This window comes from Notothenia rossii (genome assembly GCF_949606895.1).
Source record: "Notothenia rossii genome assembly, chromosome: 4".
Lineage (NCBI taxonomy): Eukaryota > Metazoa > Chordata > Actinopteri > Perciformes > Nototheniidae > Notothenia > Notothenia rossii.
In genome coordinates, this window is record NC_136902.1 from 79,766,268 (window position 1) to 79,786,743 (window position 20,476).

General features: G+C 40.7%; 2 protein-coding genes across 2 annotated transcripts; one reads left to right on the top strand and one right to left on the bottom strand.

Moving 5' to 3' along the window:
• Positions 1-879: 879 nt before the first annotated feature.
• cpda (carboxypeptidase D, a) lies at positions 880-19,111 on the top strand. Its single transcript, XM_079679249.1, has 21 exons — positions 880-1,672; positions 2,845-3,092; positions 7,439-7,581; positions 7,734-7,903; positions 8,295-8,713; positions 8,835-9,026; positions 9,293-9,460; positions 9,664-9,773; positions 9,939-10,041; positions 11,670-11,812; positions 11,903-12,072; positions 12,181-12,477; positions 12,719-12,914; positions 13,203-13,338; positions 13,518-13,664; positions 13,998-14,096; positions 14,183-14,247; positions 14,484-14,615; positions 14,920-15,105; positions 17,081-17,183; positions 17,624-19,111. Exons 1-21 carry the CDS (start codon positions 1,026-1,028, stop codon positions 17,848-17,850), a joined length of 4,101 nt encoding a protein of 1,366 aa, XP_079535375.1. The 5' UTR covers positions 880-1,025; the 3' UTR covers positions 17,851-19,111.
• On the bottom strand, positions 15,553-16,907 carry LOC307037978 (uncharacterized protein C22orf31-like). Its single transcript, XM_079679250.1, has 2 exons — positions 16,548-16,907; positions 15,553-16,431 (listed from the first exon to the last, which is right to left on the bottom strand). Exons 1-2 carry the CDS (start codon positions 16,563-16,565, stop codon positions 15,898-15,900), a joined length of 552 nt encoding a protein of 183 aa, XP_079535376.1. The 5' UTR covers positions 16,566-16,907; the 3' UTR covers positions 15,553-15,897.
• Positions 19,112-20,476: the final 1,365 nt, after the last annotated feature.

Consider the following 20,476-nt stretch of genomic DNA (forward strand, 5'->3'; position numbering starts at 1 on the left):
GTGAAATTCAACAGATGGAAAAACTGTGTAAATAATTTGTACAAAATTAAATAAATAAATAAATAAATAGCAATGAAAAAATAAAAATAAATAGGGTTGCTATAAGTTATTACTGAATGTATGCAATTAAGCCTTTTATGACATAAAAGGTGCAGGTCAGGTCTTTAAAAACACCAAGCAAAAAAGATAAAATCTAAAAGCTTTTAATAAAATAAAATGGGGGCGTCCCTATATTTAAAAATGATCTGTCAAGTCTATAAGCAAAATGAGAATTGAGCATTATGAGAAGTAAATATACAGTACAGAGAGGTGTAAACAGATGTTTAAGTTATTTGAGTGTCTGTGGTCAGTCTTAGGTGCTGTTAGGGGCAGTGGTGTAAAGTGACTAAGTAGACTTACTCAAATACTGTACTTAAGTACAATTTTGAGAGACTTGTAGTTGAGTATTTCAATTTGTTGCTACTTTGTTCTTCTACACCACTACAATTCAGAGGTAAATGGTGTACTTTTACTCCACTAGATGTAATTAATACATTTAGTCACTTTGCAGATTTTGTTTAATGATGTGATTAAATAATCACAACTTTAAAATGACTCGTTAAACCTTAAAGTAAAATTCAATAACTATTCTACAGCATAGTGACTAACCTGTTCCAGCTTTGACAACATTTCAACATCAATAATTATAATCAAAACAAGCGTTTTATATTATACTGAAATTCTGCCAACCTGCATAATGTGCAGGACTATTACTATTACTTGTTGTCTGGACTTGTTCCACCCGGTTCCACCTCTGGTTCATAGACTGTCTATGTTTATGGAATAAGCTCCACCGGTCCACCTTAAAATGTGACGTCAACGTGTAGCGTCACCCTGTGCTCTGAGCGGAAGTAGATGGAAACAGGCAGGCCAGGGTCTGACAGCACTAATAATACGACTGTCGCTGGGGAGCCAAACTCTCCGGACCGGGTGTTTCCTCTTTAATTTGAACGTTCTCATGGTGTAGAAATAGAAGATACTTCAACATGGTACACGTTTGGGAGCGTCTCCTGACGAGGCCGAAACTCCGGTTGTCACTTCTTCTTCTCGCCTTTCTTCTCTCTCTTGTTGTCTCCCCGGGTGACACCAGGACACGGAGCGTCAACCCCTCGACGGAGGAAACTGTAGAAACTTACAACAAATACTACAATTATGTTGACCTGACCATGCGTTTACAGTACTTAGTGGAGAAATACCCTCACTTAGCTAACCTGTCGAGCGTGGGTGAGTCTGTGGAAGGCAGGCAGCTGTGGGTGATACGGATCACTAAGGACCCCAGTAGAGACACCCCGGGGAGACCCAAATTTAAATATGTGGGGAACATGCATGGCGACGAAACCGTGTCCAGGCAGGTGTTGGTGTACCTGGTGGAGTACCTGCTGGCTGCATATGGAGAGGAGTCCCGCATTACTGAGCTGGTGGACACCACGGATATTTACATCATGCCCAGTATGAACCCTGACGGCTTTGAGAAGTCCAAAGAGGGGGACTGCGATGGACAAAACGGGGGTCGAAATAATGCCCTAAATATGGACCTCAACAGAAGCTTCCCTGACCAGTACGATGAGAAGGTTCTCAATCCAGTTAATATCCCCGAGGTGGTGGCTGTGATGAGGTGGATCAAGGAGAAAAAGTGAGTGCCTGTCCTCCATTGAACACACTGCACAAGTAAATATACCCAAGTACCAGTTTTGAGGTACTTTACTCTAGTATTTCCATGTTCTGCTACTTGTACTTCTACCTAACTACAATTCAGACGTAAACATTAGACTTATACTCTATTATATTCATGAAATACCTTTAGTTACTTTGCAAATATGGATTAATTATACACAAAAATAATCAACACTTGAATAAGAATTAGGTTTCAGCTGGAAGCTACCAGCATTAAATAAAGTAATTAAAAGGAGTCCCACCTTTACTAGCTGTGATAATCATATTAAAACATCAATAATTAGAATCATTACGTGTACTTTATATTATTCTGAGATGGGCCATTCTGCATTATGAGTATTTTAAGTATATGTTGATCTCATATTATCGTACTTTCACTTGAGTGACATTTTGAATCCAGGACTTGAACTTGTAACACAGTATTGCTACACTTTGGCATTTCTAGTTTTATTTAAGTACAAGATCTGAGTTCCCCTTCAACCACTGCTAATAACCGCCCCCCTGCTGTGAGGTCTTGTTGCCCAGAGCACAGCTTGGAATGACTTGAGTAAACTTCAATGATCTTAAACACGTTGTGGTTATTGTGATTCTCACAGGAAAGGATTTGGAGAGGGACACACATTCCCGTCAATGAGCAACACTTTTCTTTGTCTCCTTTAAGACCTCAATAGGTAGCAGGGGGTATTCACAATAAAGTCAACATCGTCTATTTGATTGAGACACTATACTATCATAGTGTTTCAGCTACTTTTTCGAGCAAGAATGCAAAACATCCAGTAGTTAAAGCTTCTTAAATGGGATCAAATGTTCTTGAGTTATATATGCTATGAGTCAACATTTTCGCTAAATAGTTTAGTCCATAAAATGTCAGAAATTGTGAAAATGTCTATCTTTGTCAAACCCCAAAGATAGTCAGTTTAATGTTAAAAGGCATGAAATATATGCAAATCAAAAAAAAACTGAACCTTTTATTTACACATGACGTGGAAGACTAGACTTAAACCCTGCATGTTTACAATATCCCTGTAGACATGCTGTGGAAACCCTGTAAGCGAAAAACAATTGAAAGCCCATACTGACCCCCAAGAGCTCCCTGCAGGAGACATTTGAACTGAGCCATATTCTCTCCAGGTTTGTGCTGTCGGCGAACCTGCATGGCGGCACCGTGGTGGCCAGTTACCCTTTTGATGACTCGGCCATTCACCAGCGGCAGGGCCACTACAGCTCGGCCGAGGACGACGTCCTGTTTCGATACTTGGCCCTGGTGTATTCCAAGAACCACAATGTGATGAAGACCGGTGAGCCCAACTGTCCCGAATCCCTCACTGAAAAGTTCAAAGACGGCATCACCAATGGGGCGCAGTGGTACGACGTGCCTGGTAAGATGATCAATTATATATGGTTTTAAATGCCTGGTTTAGTGATTGCATTTTTTCTTTATTGTTGTTGAATCTTGGTAGGGGAACACAAGCTGTGGCGACTTTCTTTTGGGTTGACCATACCGGACATTGATATTCTGTTTTGGATGTGATGACATCCAACCAGAACCATTGTTTGAACTGTGTGGTTTGCACCCTCTAAGCAAGGGTTTTATATGCCTTCCGACCTTTTATTTTAAAGCTATGAGTTATAACACTCAGAAGGGAGATACCTACAGTAGGCTTTGTGTTGTCACGGAGACGGCCAAGTGGGATTGTTGTGTTGTTTCTTTGAGCTATTAGCTAAGTGGATATTTTGTTTCCCGTTATTGTTCTCTCAATTGCTTCAAGTTGTAGACAGCAGAGAAGAACATATGAAAGAGAACATATGTGTTATGTCCTAACCTGTGTTGCTGCTTTTGATCTTGTTATCTGAAAGCCGAGATTATAATTTAGACCATAACGTTTGTGGCTGGTATTCACAAGCAAATCATTTTTAGGAGACTCAGGAACAAATTATTATCATTTCCTTACACAGCTTAAAGTCATTCTCATGATAAGGGTTTTTCTCAGATCACAAGTAAAAATGTAATTTTTTTTTCTCAGTTGAGTAGCTCAAGTTACATTCCAGAAAGCAACTTGAAAAACTTGCTTTTCAAATCTGCTTATAGGCAGTATAGCTTTATCCCCTCCTCGAAAAGCTGATTAAACATAAAGCAAAGTTCATAGTTAGCACGGGTACGTTTAGCACATTATAGCTGCGTTGTGTAACTTGTTATAGAAAGTTTTTTTCAAAGAGCTGCAAAGAATAGAATTGTATGATTCTTCATAAACAACACTTGTACGTCGGCTCTAAAATGCAGTCATTGATGCACTGATATAATATTTATAATATGTAATGTATCCCTGTTCTCCTTTTAAGTTGATTTTGTTTAGCTTATGCAGATTGTGTTGCGCCTTACCTTGTTCTGTGTTCAGGGTCAAGAAAAATACCCTTCATAACTTGGCAGAAACTTGATCATTGACTCTCTACTTTGTTCTTTTGGAAGGGGGGGGGGGGGGTTTCCGCACGGCTACTCCTGATAAGATGTGCCTCCTTCATTGTTGTACTTTATTTTAGGTGGAAAGTGTGTCTATCAACTGGTGTTTTCCCAGGGATGATCATGCATTTCCTTTGGTCAAATACGTAGTTGTGGCTCTCCAGAAGTAGAGTAAATATATTTTGAAATGTGTTACACGTTTTGTGTGTTATTTTTCTGGATTTCTTTGAATGGAGCCAGCTTGTTAAACTGGTGCAGGCACCATTTGTTGCCCGCAATTAAAATCGCTCCACAAATGATTGTTCCTTCAGGACAATGTTTTAGGTCAGATTATGAGTACGAGTAGCTTTTAACCACATTTGTAGTTCTGAGTTTGTGGTATTATAAAATGGCAGTATGATGACAACTGTATGTTAATTATGTGAAGTAGTTTGGAGAAATGTGCACGTTGTAAGCAAAAATAGTAAGTTTCTTTAAGACCTGCTATAATTTGTTACAAATTTATTATTTTGTAATGTTGGTAGTTGAATTGACATTTTAGGTTTAATAAAAAAAAAAAGTTTAGCTCGATAATCATTAGATGTCACTTTGTTTTACCACCAGCCCAGACCTGGAGCTGTAACTCATTACCAAAGCCTTGAGCACACACTTATAACGTTTGCCATTACTTATCTGTGTAAATGTTTACTTTATTTGTCACGAAAAAGGAAAAGCGCAGTGATTATGAAATGGCGGTTTTACCCGAAGAAGATAACCTTTTTGTTGTTGCTGTTTCTCAACTAAAACGGCCCGTCTTCAGGCAGTTTAAATCAGCGATAGGAGCCAATTAGTAAAGCTTTTAGCAGCAACAATATCCGTATCTCTAGATAAAGATTGACGGTAAAAGTATTAAACAGTTGAGTACACAGAGCTGTGTCTGTCTGACATGTCCCGGTGGATCAAATGTCACTGCTAAAACTGGGCTAATGGCAGAGGATGGAAACGGTCAGGACATTCTGTGACATAATGATTGGTCCAGGCAAAGAGCCAGAGTCAGGGACAGGAGATGTTTTGTTTGTGAGTCAGGGCTTGAAATAATGATTCAGCAAAACATGTTATCTTGTCTCATCTTTTGACACAGTCTGGCCTCAGAGGGCGTCCTTTACTTTTCAGCTGTTATGTTTGACTATGCAACCCTCAGCACAACACTAGGCCCCTCTGTTGTTGTTGTTGTTGTTGTTGTTGTTGTTGTTGTAGTAAATGTATATTGTGGTTTTCTAAGCTTTTCATCTTACTTTGTTTAATTTGTTGTACTATCTCTATCCGATCTTTCAGAGTCTAAATGGTTTTAAACATTTATGGGTCATTTGTTTAAAGGCCTAGGTTTCTCTGAGATATGTCACATGTCACTGCCTTTCAGTAATGCAGGAGAACAAAGTCAAGAATATCATTTTACGTTATGGAAATGCAGCGTTATTGCTGTGATAATCTGAAGCCTTGAAATTGCCTAAGAGGATACTGTTGGTATTCAATATGGATTTTCATTTTAAATGTTTGACTAACGCAATTTATAACTAAACCCTTAAAGTCGTAAATGTCCCTGTGCCCTTCTTTGCATGTTCAGCTACCAGCTCCGATTTGAGCTCCATTGTCTAGCCAGTGGTTTGCTGCTCATTTCAGGGTGTGTCTCTGGAATCTGGATCACTGGATCCGGTACACACACAGGATATTTGAGTTTGGGTCCTACATAGTCTCTGTCTGTCTGTCTGCATACTCAAGATGTTTACTTTAAGTAAAGGACACTCAATTTAGGTTTGTTCAAAGAACTCAGTGCAACTCAACGCCTAACGTCCTGTGACCAGCAGGGTGCAAAGGGTTGTGTGTCATGCGGTTCAGCCACGTATGGATTTTCCACACATTGTCACAGCAGGATGTAGATCTTGTGTTATTTGCTTATCATTAGCACCTGGTATTCTCTAAAGGCTACGTTTGGTTTGGTTGACATAGCACCCTGCTGTCTGCGCTGCCACCCCAGGGGGTAAAACCTCAAATGAATTACCCCGACACACAAACACCACCACTGTCAAAATAAGCTCAGAGCGCATGGGTCCCTATTGTCCTATTGTGTAAAGGTTTGGACCACCCACTTGAGAATGTATGGATTAGTCCTGGGTATACAATGGACTTGCCCTTCCTGTCATTATTAAAAGTTAATCTGTTCTGTTACACGAATGCAAAATGGACAACTAAAAAACCCGTCTGAAACGTGCCTGCGGAGACCTTATCTTCAGAAGTTGCCCTTTACAGTTTCCAGGAAATGCCAGTCACCCTCACCAAGTCTCAGAGCGCTGAACAGCTGCTGCTCGGCCGGGGAACAACTGGGAGGAACTTGTGTTTGTGGTGTATATATTTTTGTACGCCTACTATCAGATCCAAGGCGTGTAACACATAAATGCTTGCAACTTCATTCTCCTTGACGTGAAAGGGAGGCATTGTAATGTTCTTAACAGCTGTTTTTTTTTACAGTTGGAAATATTTATTTCAAGAGGATTTTATCGTCATGCAAACCGATCACATTATATCAAAGTGCAGGGTTATGGATTTCTAGCAATGATTGTTAAGTGCAGAAAAAGAAGGTAACACAAAGCCTAGAATAACACAGCCGATGCCAAACAACTGTGGCGTTCAGAGTATCGTATTGCAGAGACTGTGGATATTTGGTGTTTTGATAAAGATTGCTTGTCCATCACAGACAGTTCTAGATGCCATAGTTTTCTCTTGTTCTTTGAGACTGGTGACAGACGGGTTGCTTTTCTGAAGTTATTTGGAAGTGTTTAATGTTTGAGCCATTTCACTTTGACTGTTGTAAAGTGGTGAAGGTGGCTGTGGATCCTGCAGTCACCCCCCCCAGCCAGAGGGCCTTCAGCTGCCTGCTGTCGCTCCGCTGGGACGGCCAGCTGAACAGCAGGTCCTCTTGTGTGTATCTCTGTTTGCCTTACTGCAGAAGTCATGGCCTGTGGCTACATTAAACACTCTTTGAACTGTGCCATTGAAGAGACAAAGCCGGACTCAGGCCTTTTCAGACCGTGTCCTTCTCTGTTAATAAATTAGCCTCGCACCAGAGAGAGGCAGAGCATGTTAAATAATTGACTTTACAATTTCCTGTCGTACAGATCAGTTTAATTCAAAGATTAAGACACATTCTTCTCTTTTATATCACATTTAGTTTAATGTTTTGATGCCATTTCTAGCTTGATTAGTTAATGACATGGTTTCTCTGTTTTCTAGGAGGAATGCAGGACTACAACTACCTCTATGGGAACTGTCTGGAAATCACCATGGAGCTGAGCTGCTGCAAATATCCTCCTTCTTCTGAGCTCCAACAGGAATGGGATCTTAACAGGGAATCCCTTCTAGCCTACATAGCTCAGGTAGAACTCTTTCTTAGCTAAATAAATGAGTAATGTTAATCAGCATTATTTATAATGTTAGGATAACATCCCAATCTTTGGCGTACCATTTCTCCAGTTGAGCAGGATTCCCTTTCTTTCTTTTTTTTTTTAACGATACCGCTGTTTTACAGGTCCATATAGGTGTTCGTGGCTTTGTGAAAGAGCCCATCAATGGCACTGCCCTAGCCAATGTCAGCATTGTGGTGGCAAGCATTCGCCACAACCTGACCACAGGAGAATATGGGGAGTACTATCGCCTTCTACTCCCAGGAACATACAACATAACAGCTGTGGCTCCAGGGTGAGTAAAACCACCACAGTTACTCTGCATAGGGTTAAAAAAGGGTTATACATTAAAGGACAGGAATCGCCTAATAAAAGGCTAAAGGATTGTCAGGTTTTCATCGCAATGACAGCTCAGCAAGCGCTTGCTGCGAGACCACAATGAACAAAGCAAACTTAGTAGACAATAAGCTCACCCTCCATGCCCCTTAAGTGCTTAACTAAAGTAATGCGTGACTTACTTCCTCTAAAGGGGTTAGAGATTAAGTCCTTGTTCTACTTCCTGGTAGAGAAATTGAAAGAAAACTTCTCCGACTACTCTTTTTTGGGTGTTAAGTCATCATAATGCCGCACTTCTTTTTAAGGTGGAGTAAAAGTACTCAAGCGTGTGTTTTTTTTTTTTCTTCCAGCTTCACACCCATGACAGTCAACAGTGTCCAGGTCGTGGAGGGCAAAGCCACAGAACTTAACTTTACCTTGGCCCCTGTGGTCACTAAGGCTGCAGGTAGCATCACTGTGACTGAAAACTCCATGCCATCCAGCAATGACTCAAACATCTCCACCACCACCACCACCACCTCTTCTGACTCCACAAAGACCCGGTTAGTTCCTTCTAAAGGAGGCAACTCCAGCCCCGCTGTACCTGAACATCAGCCCCTTCAGCCTCAGTACTTTCGTCACCACAACTACGCAGACGTGGAGCTGTTCTTACGCAAATACAGCAGCGAGTTCCCCTCTATAACCCATCTCTACAAGATTGGCCGCTCCGTGGAAGGCCGCGAGCTCTATGTGATGGCCATCTCAGACAATCCCACTGTCCATGAGCATGGTATGTCTTATACGGTTGTTTAAAGGAATTGGGATACTTTCTTTTCTTTACATGTCATGAAGATTCTTCTTTAAATGTTGTGTTCTGATAGATTTTCACTCTGACCTTTTTTCTTTTTCAGGTGAGCCCGAGTTTAAGTATATAGCCAACATGCATGGTAATGAAGTGGTGAGCCGAGAGTTGATGCTTAACCTCATCGAGTACCTGTGCAGTAACTATGGTACTGACCCGGAGGTCACACAGTTGGTCAACAGTACCCGCATTCACATCATGCCTTCTATGAACCCTGATGGCTATGAGGTAGCCATTGAAGGTAAGGGACATCAACTGAGAAGTTCTTACACATTCAACAATGAAGGTATAACATTAAGACCTGTAGCATTTTGGCATGTATCTTAGTATAAAGGGCACACATGATTCAAGCTCAAACTCAAATGTCTCCAGTGTATTTCGCTGACTGCTATCACATCTAAAGCAGACATGGCAAAACCACATTCACTATCATGCTTTGTACAAAAAAGCTTGCCAATAGCCTTTGTAAATGAAGGTTATTCATCAGAAGATCTTTTTTTCTCACAGGGGATGAACAGGGCTACAGTGGGCGCAACAACAGCAACAATTTCGACCTGAACCGCAACTTCCCAGACCAGTTTGTTACCATCACAGAGCCCAGACAGCCGGAGACTATAGCTGTGATCAACTGGCTGAAGAGCATCCCCTTCATCCTGTCAGCCAACCTGCATGGAGGTACAGTCTCCTTATAAAATCATAATGCAAAAAGATTGAAGTATTTACTTTCAATACCATCATTTGATACGTCTTTTGATCTGTTATTTCTATTAACATTCATTCAAGTTACTTCACTAGAGGGTTACTGTTCTGAATTGGCTTGGCACATATGTAGACGTTTTCTTTACTCTCTGGTCTAACCTCTGTGATGTGGAATGCAGGCTCCTTGGTGGTCAACTACCCCTACGATGATGACAAAAAGGGGACATCTGAGTACAACCCGTCGCCTGATGACAAAGTCTTTCAGCAGATTTCTAGAGCGTACTCACAGGTAACCGGACACTGTTGGATCTGTTTCAGTTTGGGATAATGTCTGCTTGTTGTAGTGGAAAACAAAGGGTAGAGGCAGAACAGATAAAGCCATTGACTTTTTGAAAAATCTTTGGAGGGACAAGGTTTATAACTTGGCCACTCATTGATGTGTTTTCACTTGCAGGAGAATCCTTTAATGCACAATGGACACCCTTGTGAGACACTTTACCCTAATGAATATTTTGAGGATGGCATCACCAACGGCGCACACTGGTATAATGTTCCTGGTAAGCCTACACCTTTTGTCCTCCTTTGTTACTCGCCGTATTCATTTTCTGCTACACAGGAGATTAGCCAAATCACCCTTACGCCCCAAACCTCTTTGGACAAATCAATTTCTCCTTTTATAGCCTCAAAACAGAGGACGGATGGATGTGTTTTATTTACACATCTGCAAAAGGTGCAGATATTATAGTTGTAGAGCTCATTATTATCACTCATTATATTAAAAGTATTAAAAGGCCCTGTGTGCAGTAGATCAGGGGCCTCATTTATAAAGGGATATACGCAAAAAAAATGGCGTACCCCAGTTTCTATGCAATGTTTGCGATTTATAAAATACTAAATTGACGGGAAAACGTGCGGTCCTCCACGCAAACTCTAACCCATGCGTACGCACTAAGCACAAAAACGGGAGAGACGAGAAACTGCGATACCGTTGGCAGAAGGAAGAATGGAGAGAAATATGTGGAAATAATACCATAAATAAAATGTTACCTCTCATTTATCATATATGAAGAATTCATTTTCAAACATTGATTAAAGCCAATCTTAAAATGATTTAACAAACGCCTGTTTGAGACTCCTCAGTGCACACAAAAACATAACTTGGAGAAATAAATAAATACGGATATGTTATTTAAAACCACCTCGAATATGTTGTGTTAATGTTATGAAATGTTTTCTCATAAATTATGCGGTAAGCAGGAGGACAGAATTACGTCTAAACTGACGTCGTTTTGCATTTCTATAGGTTGTAGATACGAGCATGGTTTTATATACTATCATGTTTAATCGTGTTTGATAAGTCGATCGTAAAACACAGGAGGTATGGAAACTAAGAACACCATATGTGGTAAATTGTACAGCTAATATAACGCAACACATTAGTTGTATTTCCTTTAACTGGTGGATTATGGATATAGTTGCTGATCAACAGCTGGAACACAAACTATCAAATACAAACAAATAATTCAGATCCAATCGTCATGACTCCACTCCGGAGGGATTCCCCGATCATTTCTTAGAGTTTCTCATCAAGGGGTGTCTCCTGTCCCCGGTACAAACACACTGCCTGAGGAGGGCTATGTGTATTTTTGTTGTCATTAACCTTTTTCGGACCACTTATTTATTTATTTTGGTGACGATCCGACCTCCATGCTGCTACTCTGGTTCAAACTGCATCCACCAAACAATATGATTTATCTCCACCTCCCCAAAATAACCAAAATCTGACACGGTGTGAGATGTCCTTTTTAGCTGTTCTGTCGTCATTTCCTGCGATCTTCTTCATAAAGTCAGTCAAAATGAATGAATGAAAGGGCGTTTCTTTGACTATTTATAGGCAAATATGGGCGTTACGTGAAGCCCGCAAAAGCTGCACCGCATTTCGAGTCGATTGTGATTTATAAAGGGAAACCAGCGTAGGAAGTGCCGTACGCACTTTCCTCGCCGGTACGCAATGTTAGGTGAATCGGAAAATGTCGGATAATTTATGGACCTATTTTTCGGATTTCTACTACGTAAGCAACCTTCCCACGTGAATCCTTCGCACAGCGTTATACATGAGGCCCCAGAACATTTTGTGTTGAACTTGTTTTTCTGCTTTGTGTAACACTTTGGCTTTCTTCTCCAGGGGGCATGCAGGACTGGAACTACTTAAACACCAACTGTTTCGAGGTGACCATCGAGCTGGGCTGTGTAAAGTACCCCATGGCCAGGGAGCTGCCAAAACACTGGGAACAAAACAGACGGTCCTTGCTTGAGTTCATACACCAGGTTAACACATTTCAATATTGCCCAGAGCTTTCTCCCTCTTTCCCTCAGCTTTGCATCCACTCATGTTTAGGTGGTCATCTGTCTCTGTAGGTTCACATTGGAGTAAAAGGAACCGTCTCAGACCTTACGGACGGCACAGGAATTCCCAATGCCACCATTAATGTGCGGGGGATAGACCACAACATCTCATCAGCTCGCACTGGAGATTTCTGGAGACTGCTGTCCCCGGGGACTTACTCCATCACCGCCTCTGCTGATGGGTAGGATTTGGATTTCACAATCAAAAACAAACGAAGAATTGACCATGAGGTTTCTAGATGTTTCTGTGCTTTTATTTACCAGTGCTTTTGTCTTTCTCTGTTGTCCAGTTATAAATCTGTGAGGACCTACGCCACAGTCTCTAAAGGTGGAGCAGAGGTGGTGGACTTCAGACTGACACGTATACACTCCAAAGGCCAATCTCCCAAAGGACCCAAACCCACGCAGAACCCATCGGAGAAGAAATTCAAGAGCTTAATCAAGGAGCTGTCCCTCGGTCAGGGTTTGGAGGAGTTGGTCAGGAGCACGGCCACAGATAACAGCTTCCGCTACAGAGGCTACAAGGAGCTGTCTGGCTTTCTAAGAGCACTCACACTGAACTTTCCCAAAATTACATCTTTACAGAGGTAATGGAACCAGCCAATGTCATTTGCTTTTCATTGAACATGAATGTTTGATATCATACCTGTATACTTCTCATTCCCTGCAGACCAAAAGTCAATGCTGTCCTGATTATCTCTTTGGTTACTTTTCTTAAGGCAAGACACTGCAGACAGGGAAGCTTTTGTGATATGTATTAGTTAAAATCCTTGCGTGTACGGTCTTAAAATACTCATGTGTATTCTGGTTTATTTCTTCTATTTCCAGTTTGGGCCAAAGTGTAGAGTTTCGAACCATTTGGGCTCTGGAGATCTCCAACAAACCAGGACAAACAGAACCGTCTGAGCCTAAGATCCGCTTTGAAGCAGGGATCCACGGTAATGCCGCAGTGGGCCCAGAGCTGCTGCTGGAATTTGCTGCCTTCCTGTGCATCAACTATGGCAAGAACCCAGCCATCAGCAGGGTGAGTCATGGGGTCTTTCAGGAAAACACAATGTTTTGATTACCTGGACTGTATCAACTGTGTACAGCACTAACTTCATAAGAGTACACACATTTGTTTTCATTCTCTTGAGGAATCAACACTCTTTTCATATTAGGGATTGGCTTCAGTTTGTCCTGTAACCAGTTCCAGTAATGCAGCATATGATTCATCATTGACTGAAACAGTTTGTTCTGTAACCAGTTCCAGTAATGCAGCATATGATTCATCATTGACTGAAACAGTTAGTTCTCTGTTTCCCTTTCCTAGCTGATCAATGAGACCCGGATTGTCATCGTGCCTTCTATCAACCCAGATGGACGAGAGCAGGCCATTGAGAAGCTGTGCAACTCCACCCAGGGCTTAACCAATGCTCACAACAAGGATCTGGACACAGATTTCTTCGGTCAGTTGTTTGAATTTGTGTGTGCGCAATCAGATTCAAGAAAGAAAACGTATTTAATCATCTTGTTCAAACTTCAACTCTCAAAGATGTGTTGTGAATGTCACAAATACGCCATTGTTGAATGCACTCGCCTCTAAAAGATTAGTGTCTAACATTTCCTGTTTCTCTTTTTCTTTCAGGCAATGCGTCACAGCGTGTGGTCGAGGCCCAACCAGAGAGCAGAGCCATGATGGACATGATTCTCGACAAGAGCTACACTCTGTCTGTAGCCCTCGATGGAGGCTCTCTTGTTGCAACATACCCATACGACAAGCCCGTCCAGTCGGGTAAAACCATGATGCAAAAACACTGCTTTTAAAAAAAAAATACTTTGTACTTTTAAAGCAATCTGCATGACATATTATCAAGTATATTTACTCATGGAGGTTTTAATCAATTCTTGAAATGAAACCACTATTATGATTGCACACATTTGACATTGCCCTTGAGGCTGTACCAAAGGAATGTGATTTGTGTTGCTTAGTTTTTACTCTCCGCCTGCCTGCACTTGACTTTGACAAGCTTTTCATTTGTAGTTATAATCATACATTGTATAGCAGCAATTAGAAAAGGGATGATTTGGCTTTGTGGTTTTATGTACTCTTTCTTGTGTTTGACAGTTGAAAATGAGGGCACTTTGAAGTACTTGGCAAGTGTCTATGCCAATAACCACCCTAAGATGCACCTGGGGGATACTGGATGTTCAAACAACGGGCAAAGTATGTTCAAGTACTATGAGTAATTCATGTTGACGTGTTGGAATTCAATCATAAATAAATAAACGTATGAAACTTGTTTCTGTCAGTGGGCAACATCCCAGATGGAGTGATGAGGGCGGCAGAGAGACAAAGTCACATGGGGAGCATGAAGGTGAGTCTCTCCACCCCAGTTTCTGTAATAGCAGTTTCTTAGTACTTTCTTTAGAACTTACATTTGGGGACTTTTTACAAAATGTTTATGTATTGACAGCTTTTTGAACAGTTACAATTTTACATTATATTACTTTGGAGATATGTCAAATAACAGAAAAGTTAAAGCAAATCCTGAAATAGGATTCTACCACAGTACTGTCTAAAGTATTATTGTGTGTATTTGTGTCCTCCCAGGACTTCAGCATGGACTTTGGCCACTGTCCAGAGATCACGGTGTATAGTGGCTGCTGTTTGTTCCCTCCTGCTGAGCAGCTGGCCACACTCTGGGCGGAGAACAAGAAGCCTCTCCTTAGCATGTTGGTGGAGGTATGACGCAAGATCTTATCAGCAAAACACAGAAGTTTAATGGACTTGTTTACCATTGTTTTTGTCGATTTTTAACAATCGTATAACAACTTCTACGCCTTTGTTAACTTTTTGATACGGATTTTAGGTTACATATATATTCTGAAAGTTATGCAGCAGTATGTAAACTTGCAATGTATTTAGTGCTCCAGCTTTAAACGAGTATTAAGACATACTAATATAAATCAAGGATTTAAGATTTATGATTATTATTTCCTTCATCATCATACAGCCTTAATTTGCCCTCCATTTGTTCCCCACCCAGGTCCATAAAGGGGTGCGTGGCGTTGTGAGGGACAAGAGTGGAAAGCCTATTGTTGGGGCGATCATTGTGCTGAATGGTGGAGTGAGGGTCTTTACTACAGAGGGGGGCTACTTTCACGCTCTGCTGGCTCCTGGCAGCCACAACATCGAAGCCGTTGCTGATGGCTACCAACAACAACGTAAAGAGGTACGCTGTTCTATAAATATCCTGCATTACGCCTTCTAGGAATGTACTAGCTTTTAAGGCAAATGACTAGATTGGAATAACGCCAATTCCAAGTGGCCACTAGATGGAGCCAAATGAATGGCTTGGATACCAATTTTATTTCTTCCACTCAATTTATTTAACAAATATTGCATTGGTTGACTAAGGACTTTTGATGTAGTTTAGTTTGACTCATTCTTGTGTACTTTCTTAGTTTGTACACTTTTCCCTAGATCTACTGCACATGGTAGAGTTCTGATATTAAGATGTATAACCTGAACCCTTCAGAGGCCTTTTAGTAACTTTAGTTCTCTAAAGGTTACAGCTTCTAATGAATATGTTCCATTATGATCACTTTTTAAGCTTACAGAAACATGTCCTTGGCCTTTGGATTAGTTTACATTATTAAACATTAACACTTTTTAGATCAGGGGATGATAATGCTCATAAAAAATAAGTGCTTTTGAGAACCCTGGACTTACTTTAGGCAGATAAAGCCCCCACCCCAAAAAAATACAGCATTCACAGATGTTGGTTTAATTGGTCTTGCATTGTTTGTATTTTTTGAAACTGCTTTAAAGAAGAGCTTTATTGTAAATGTCAAACAATTGAAATGTTTTCAACACACATTTTAGATATCAATCCATCTGCCACAACTTTTCAAGGAAAACAAAATCTTAATAAATAAAGTATCAAGTGACATAAAAAGAAAAATGATGGCTCACAACAGGAAAGAGCATTTCTCATAATCACACAAAACTCAGCAGGAGGATATCACTGAGGTTCCCCGTTACTTTCAATATCTATGAAAGGTGTCGGGCGGAGCACACAAAACCGCTCCATCACCTCCAGCTTTCCATTTTGCTGCTCTGAGATTTGAAGTGTGGGGTAGGCCAGCTCTTGGAACAGACGGTCCTTTATGTTACGGCCCCGCTCCAGACTGTAGACTGCGAGCTTCCCGCAGGGCTTGAAGAGCAGAGGGTCCACCACGGAGCGATACGTCTGCTGGAACTCTGGCACTGTGAAGCCGTGGATCATCAGAGGGCCCGGCTGGGTGTTTGACTCGCTGACGGAGGTCTTCTCTTCTCCAGTGAGGCCTCTGTGGGGCAGATTGAAATCAGGAAGAACGGCAGCGTTTCTTATATATCTGTCATCCAGGGGTTTCTGGGGGTCTGCTTCACTCTGCTCACACAGACAGTCCAAATGAGTAGCTGGGGCCACCATGTATTTCCTCTCTTTAGTCGTCTCCCCATATTTCTGAGGACATCGAATACTCCTCCTTAGGCCATAGGGACGCATTTCATTCCTCTGAAAGAAGTGATATTAGTTTGAGTGATTCAGGAGCTCTGTGTGTGATACTGCCAGAAAGCTAGCAAACAAACGATATTGGTAAAGAAACAAAAAGGATAAAGAGGAACACTTACTTTTTGACAACAACTCATTTGGAGTTCGTTCAGGCATTACTGAGTCAGGTCTGAAGTCCCACTGTTTGAAATCCGTCTTTCTTGAGCTTTGAGCCTAGATCTCCCATTTATTTTAGATGTAATTATATATGACACTGAATAAATGAGTGACACTTTAACCTCACTGTGGAGAAAAGTCAGAAAGTGAATTCTGAAATCGACCTCTCAGAAGGAAGGTTTCATTTAGGATATTTATGAGCCAGCACACCCACACAGAACCTATTTTAGAATGACCACACAACCTGCACCAGATTAAACTGAGCGGCCACACCTGCAAACGAGGCGTGCTAATTGGCTAATCAACCTCCCCACTCTGTAGGGAGCTGTAGCCGTTTGGAGAAACAGCCAGATGGATGAGATGATGTGGTAGATGTTGCATTTTGTAATCTTGTGAAAAGTTTGTTGGGATGTAAAGTTAGTAGAGCAGTTTCTATTCAGAAGCTACCACAGCCTAAATAAAAACAGCTGTGTTATTTTGTGTTGCTGTATTTCAGGTGGTGGTGTCTTCCTATGAAGCTGCTACCTCCCTCATTATTGAGTTCGACATGGACAACAACATCTTTGGCCTGCCCAGAGAGTTTGTGGTGGCCAGTGCAGGTAAGCAATACACTTTAACCTGTGTTGACTTTATGCATTATGTGACCCGTCCACATTTAAAACAAACAATATCATTTTTGTATTTTGGCTTCTTTAAATGTGCTAAATTGCATTCCAACCTGCAGTCTAATGTTTTGATTTAAATTAATCCTAGAAAAATGTTTTACTAGTTACCATGCCTTGTAGCTCTTTTGAAGCAACTTGCTAGTGATAAGTCTCAAAACTTCATCTTGTATTTTAATTTTTTTTTTTTTTTACACAAACGACATGCAATCAATAACATAATTACTTTCTGAAATTGTATTGGGAAATAAACAATACAACTAATTTTCTGCTTTTTAGTGGAGTATTTTTGCCTTTTAAAAAAAATGTTATTTCATTTAGAAACTAAATATGGTAAGCAGACATTCTGAGTTGTGTGTTTCTCTTCCTCCTCGCAGCGGCCTCCATGACAGCGTTGGTAGTGACGGCGTGCATCATCTGGTGTGTGTGCGCAGCCAAGTCTAATCGTCAAAAAGATGGCTTCCATCGCTTGCGACAGCACCGAGATGATTACGACGATGAGATCCGGCTCACCTCCATGGGCTCCAAGAAGTCGTTGCTTGCCCACGAGTTTCAGGACGAGAGTGAAAGCGAGGAAGACACACTGTACGCCAACAAAATCTGAGAACGATTACACAGTATTTTATTTTGATCTCCCCTTAAATGTAACAAACAAGGAACAGGTTGAAGTCCAGATAGCATCTCTGTCTCCTTTTTATGAAGGAGATACGAGTGATAAAGACACTTTGTTCTATTATACCAACAAGCGCTAAAGACTCACTCAGTTATTAGTGCTACTAAATTCATTCTTTAAGAGCATCCTGCTGGTGTCTGGACGGAAGTGTTCCTCCCTTTCTACCTGACTGGATCATGACAAAGAGAAGGTGATAAAAAGAGGGTGAGATTACTGAAGGTTTGGTCCACTGTGACCCCCGTCCGTCCTTTTCATAGGTTTTGAGTTTTACTGGATTTTCATTTCCGAGCCACATGAGTAATAATTGACCACAACTTGTCCTGCCTACCTAAGGAATTCCAGCCGAGGAGTCCAAATACACCCCAATTTAGATATGTAATACACTCTGGATGGAAGTGATTCATCCAACACAATCTCCCCAATGTTTTCATGCATAACTTTCAATACTGCTTTTGCTATACAATTAGAAATCATCTTTCCTTTATCAAAGAAAGCATTGCCACATGTACATTAAGTGTCCAAGCCTTTGGAGACTGAATCCAACACTGTGCCTTGGCTTCTGTAAAGTTTAAAGTCTGGTCGGGCTGTAGTATGTGACCGACAGCAGCAACATAACTTATATTTGATCCATCCTATACTCAGGTGGTATGAAAAGAGATCACTTCTGAATAAAAAGATTGCTGAATTCCAGTGTTGCACTGTTTCTGCACAGGTGACTCTTGCCTGCCCTTGCCTGGGTTCAGTGGTGTCGTATTTTTCCAGCGAGTCAATGTTGTGGCCAGAGCCATTACCATGGGCGATCTTCTGAAAAGCTTTAAACCTTCAAGGAGAGTCTGTTACCAATGAAATGCTTGAATGAAACCTGCCCAGTAAGTGTGGGGTGCTCTCACGTATGCATGGAGGTCACTTGCACTAAATTGAAAGCAAAGATCGTCCCATATCATTGGCTGAGGATAGCAACACATTATTCTCTAAATATGTAATCACAAAAAAAAGAATGTATTTGTGTTTCTGTTTTTTGTTGTTTTAACTAAAGGTTTAGGATGTGTTCACACTGTCTGGACGTTGTACGTTGAGTGTGCCCTTTTTTGACACATTCTCACTTTGTTTCATTATAAGGACTATCGATTCTGTTTTCATTTGTGTTTTGTTTTTTATTCCTCCACTAAACATTACTTTGGAGTGCAAAGTTCATAGGTTTGTCCATCATTACTGATCACCGTCTATGCATCAACATCAGGGCAAACGATTCTGCATGATCTAAAGGTCTGGTGCAAAGAAAATCAAGTTTTCCAAACCCGTAGTCATACCAATGTGGTTGAAAGCTGCGAAAAAGCAAGCAAATTAGTTGAGACCTTTTCATACACAAGTTTACTCCATACATACCTATCATGTGTAAATATAATATGCACTGTTAGAGATTCCCCATCAGAAAATGGTCAGGTACTCTGAAAAAGAGGTTACCAACAGACTGTCTTATTGGTGTTAAAGAACAATGTAGTCTGGTGCAAAATGATAATGCAGTCATATGCCATTTCTCTCACATATTGAAGAGGCGGAGGACATTTTTTTTTTAGTAGGTTATATGGACTCAACAAGGAAGCAGGTTTGTTTGCCGATATGCAAGTGGACAGTTAATTTAAAAAGAAAAAGAGTATAACTTGGTTATCATGAGCTGAAATGCCCAACATGGCACTTGATCATTAAAATCCGATGGCTGTGAGATTGGTGATGCCATGCATGTTTTCCATGAAATGTTTTCAAAGAAACACAACCTTTTTCAATTTGCCTTGATTTTCAGTTACTTTGAGAAGAGATTATTTCCTTCTTTACTTTTATCAGATGCAGCTGTCATCAGTAACGTTTAAACTGATGTGTGTAGAGAGACCGATTTGTATTATTTTTCTTTCTTATTCTGAGTCTTTCAATGCGTGTGTCTGAATTTTTGAACGTTGCGCGTGTCCGTCATGCAGTGTTGGTGTGAAGATTTTATATAGACTGAAATCAACTGTAAATAATGTTTGCAATTGTGAATGGGGAAAATAAATGAATGAATAAATACATTCATGTTAACCGTGAATCTACACACAGCAACAATAATTATAAAAACCTCTGTGTGAGATCATGACATGCTAACATAAAAACTCAAAACACAAATAAAACACATCGCGTCTCTTGATTTTGTGTGGTATTGTGCTAATCTTAACTGGGAGATTGGGGATCGCTGTGACCTAGAAGGTCTAACAGGTCGTAATTTAAGATGTTGATATTCGAGTAATTTTAGGAGGGGAGAATGAAGAGGCCACATTGGGAAGGTGTGATGCATAAAAAAAGTGAACATACAGTTCACCATGGTTATTTAAGCTTATAAATCAATCAATACACCTTTTTTAAATAGCCACATATTACAAATTACAGAAACCTATATCCCGGAATTTTGTTCTTTGAACCAACTGGGCAATGCTATATGTGCCAGGTCATGCATACACAAAATGTTAGTATTCATCTTTTTTTTACACAACGTAAATCCTTTATTTACATTGTTACAGCAAAAAGA

What these genes read in the sequence shown, in the direction of transcription:
- cpda (XM_079679249.1), top strand. Translation starts at nt 1,026, where the DNA reads ATGGTACACGTTTGGGAGCGTCTCCTGACGAGGCCGAAACTCCGGTTG. An exon ending in ATAACAGCTGTGGCTCCAGG is followed by an intron (nt 7,904 to 8,294) that starts GTGAGTAAAACC and finishes TTTTTCTTCCAG; the next exon opens with CTTCACACCCATGACAGTCA. An exon ending in TCTGGACACAGATTTCTTCG is followed by an intron (nt 13,339 to 13,517) that starts GTCAGTTGTTTG and finishes TTTTTCTTTCAG; the next exon opens with GCAATGCGTCACAGCGTGTG.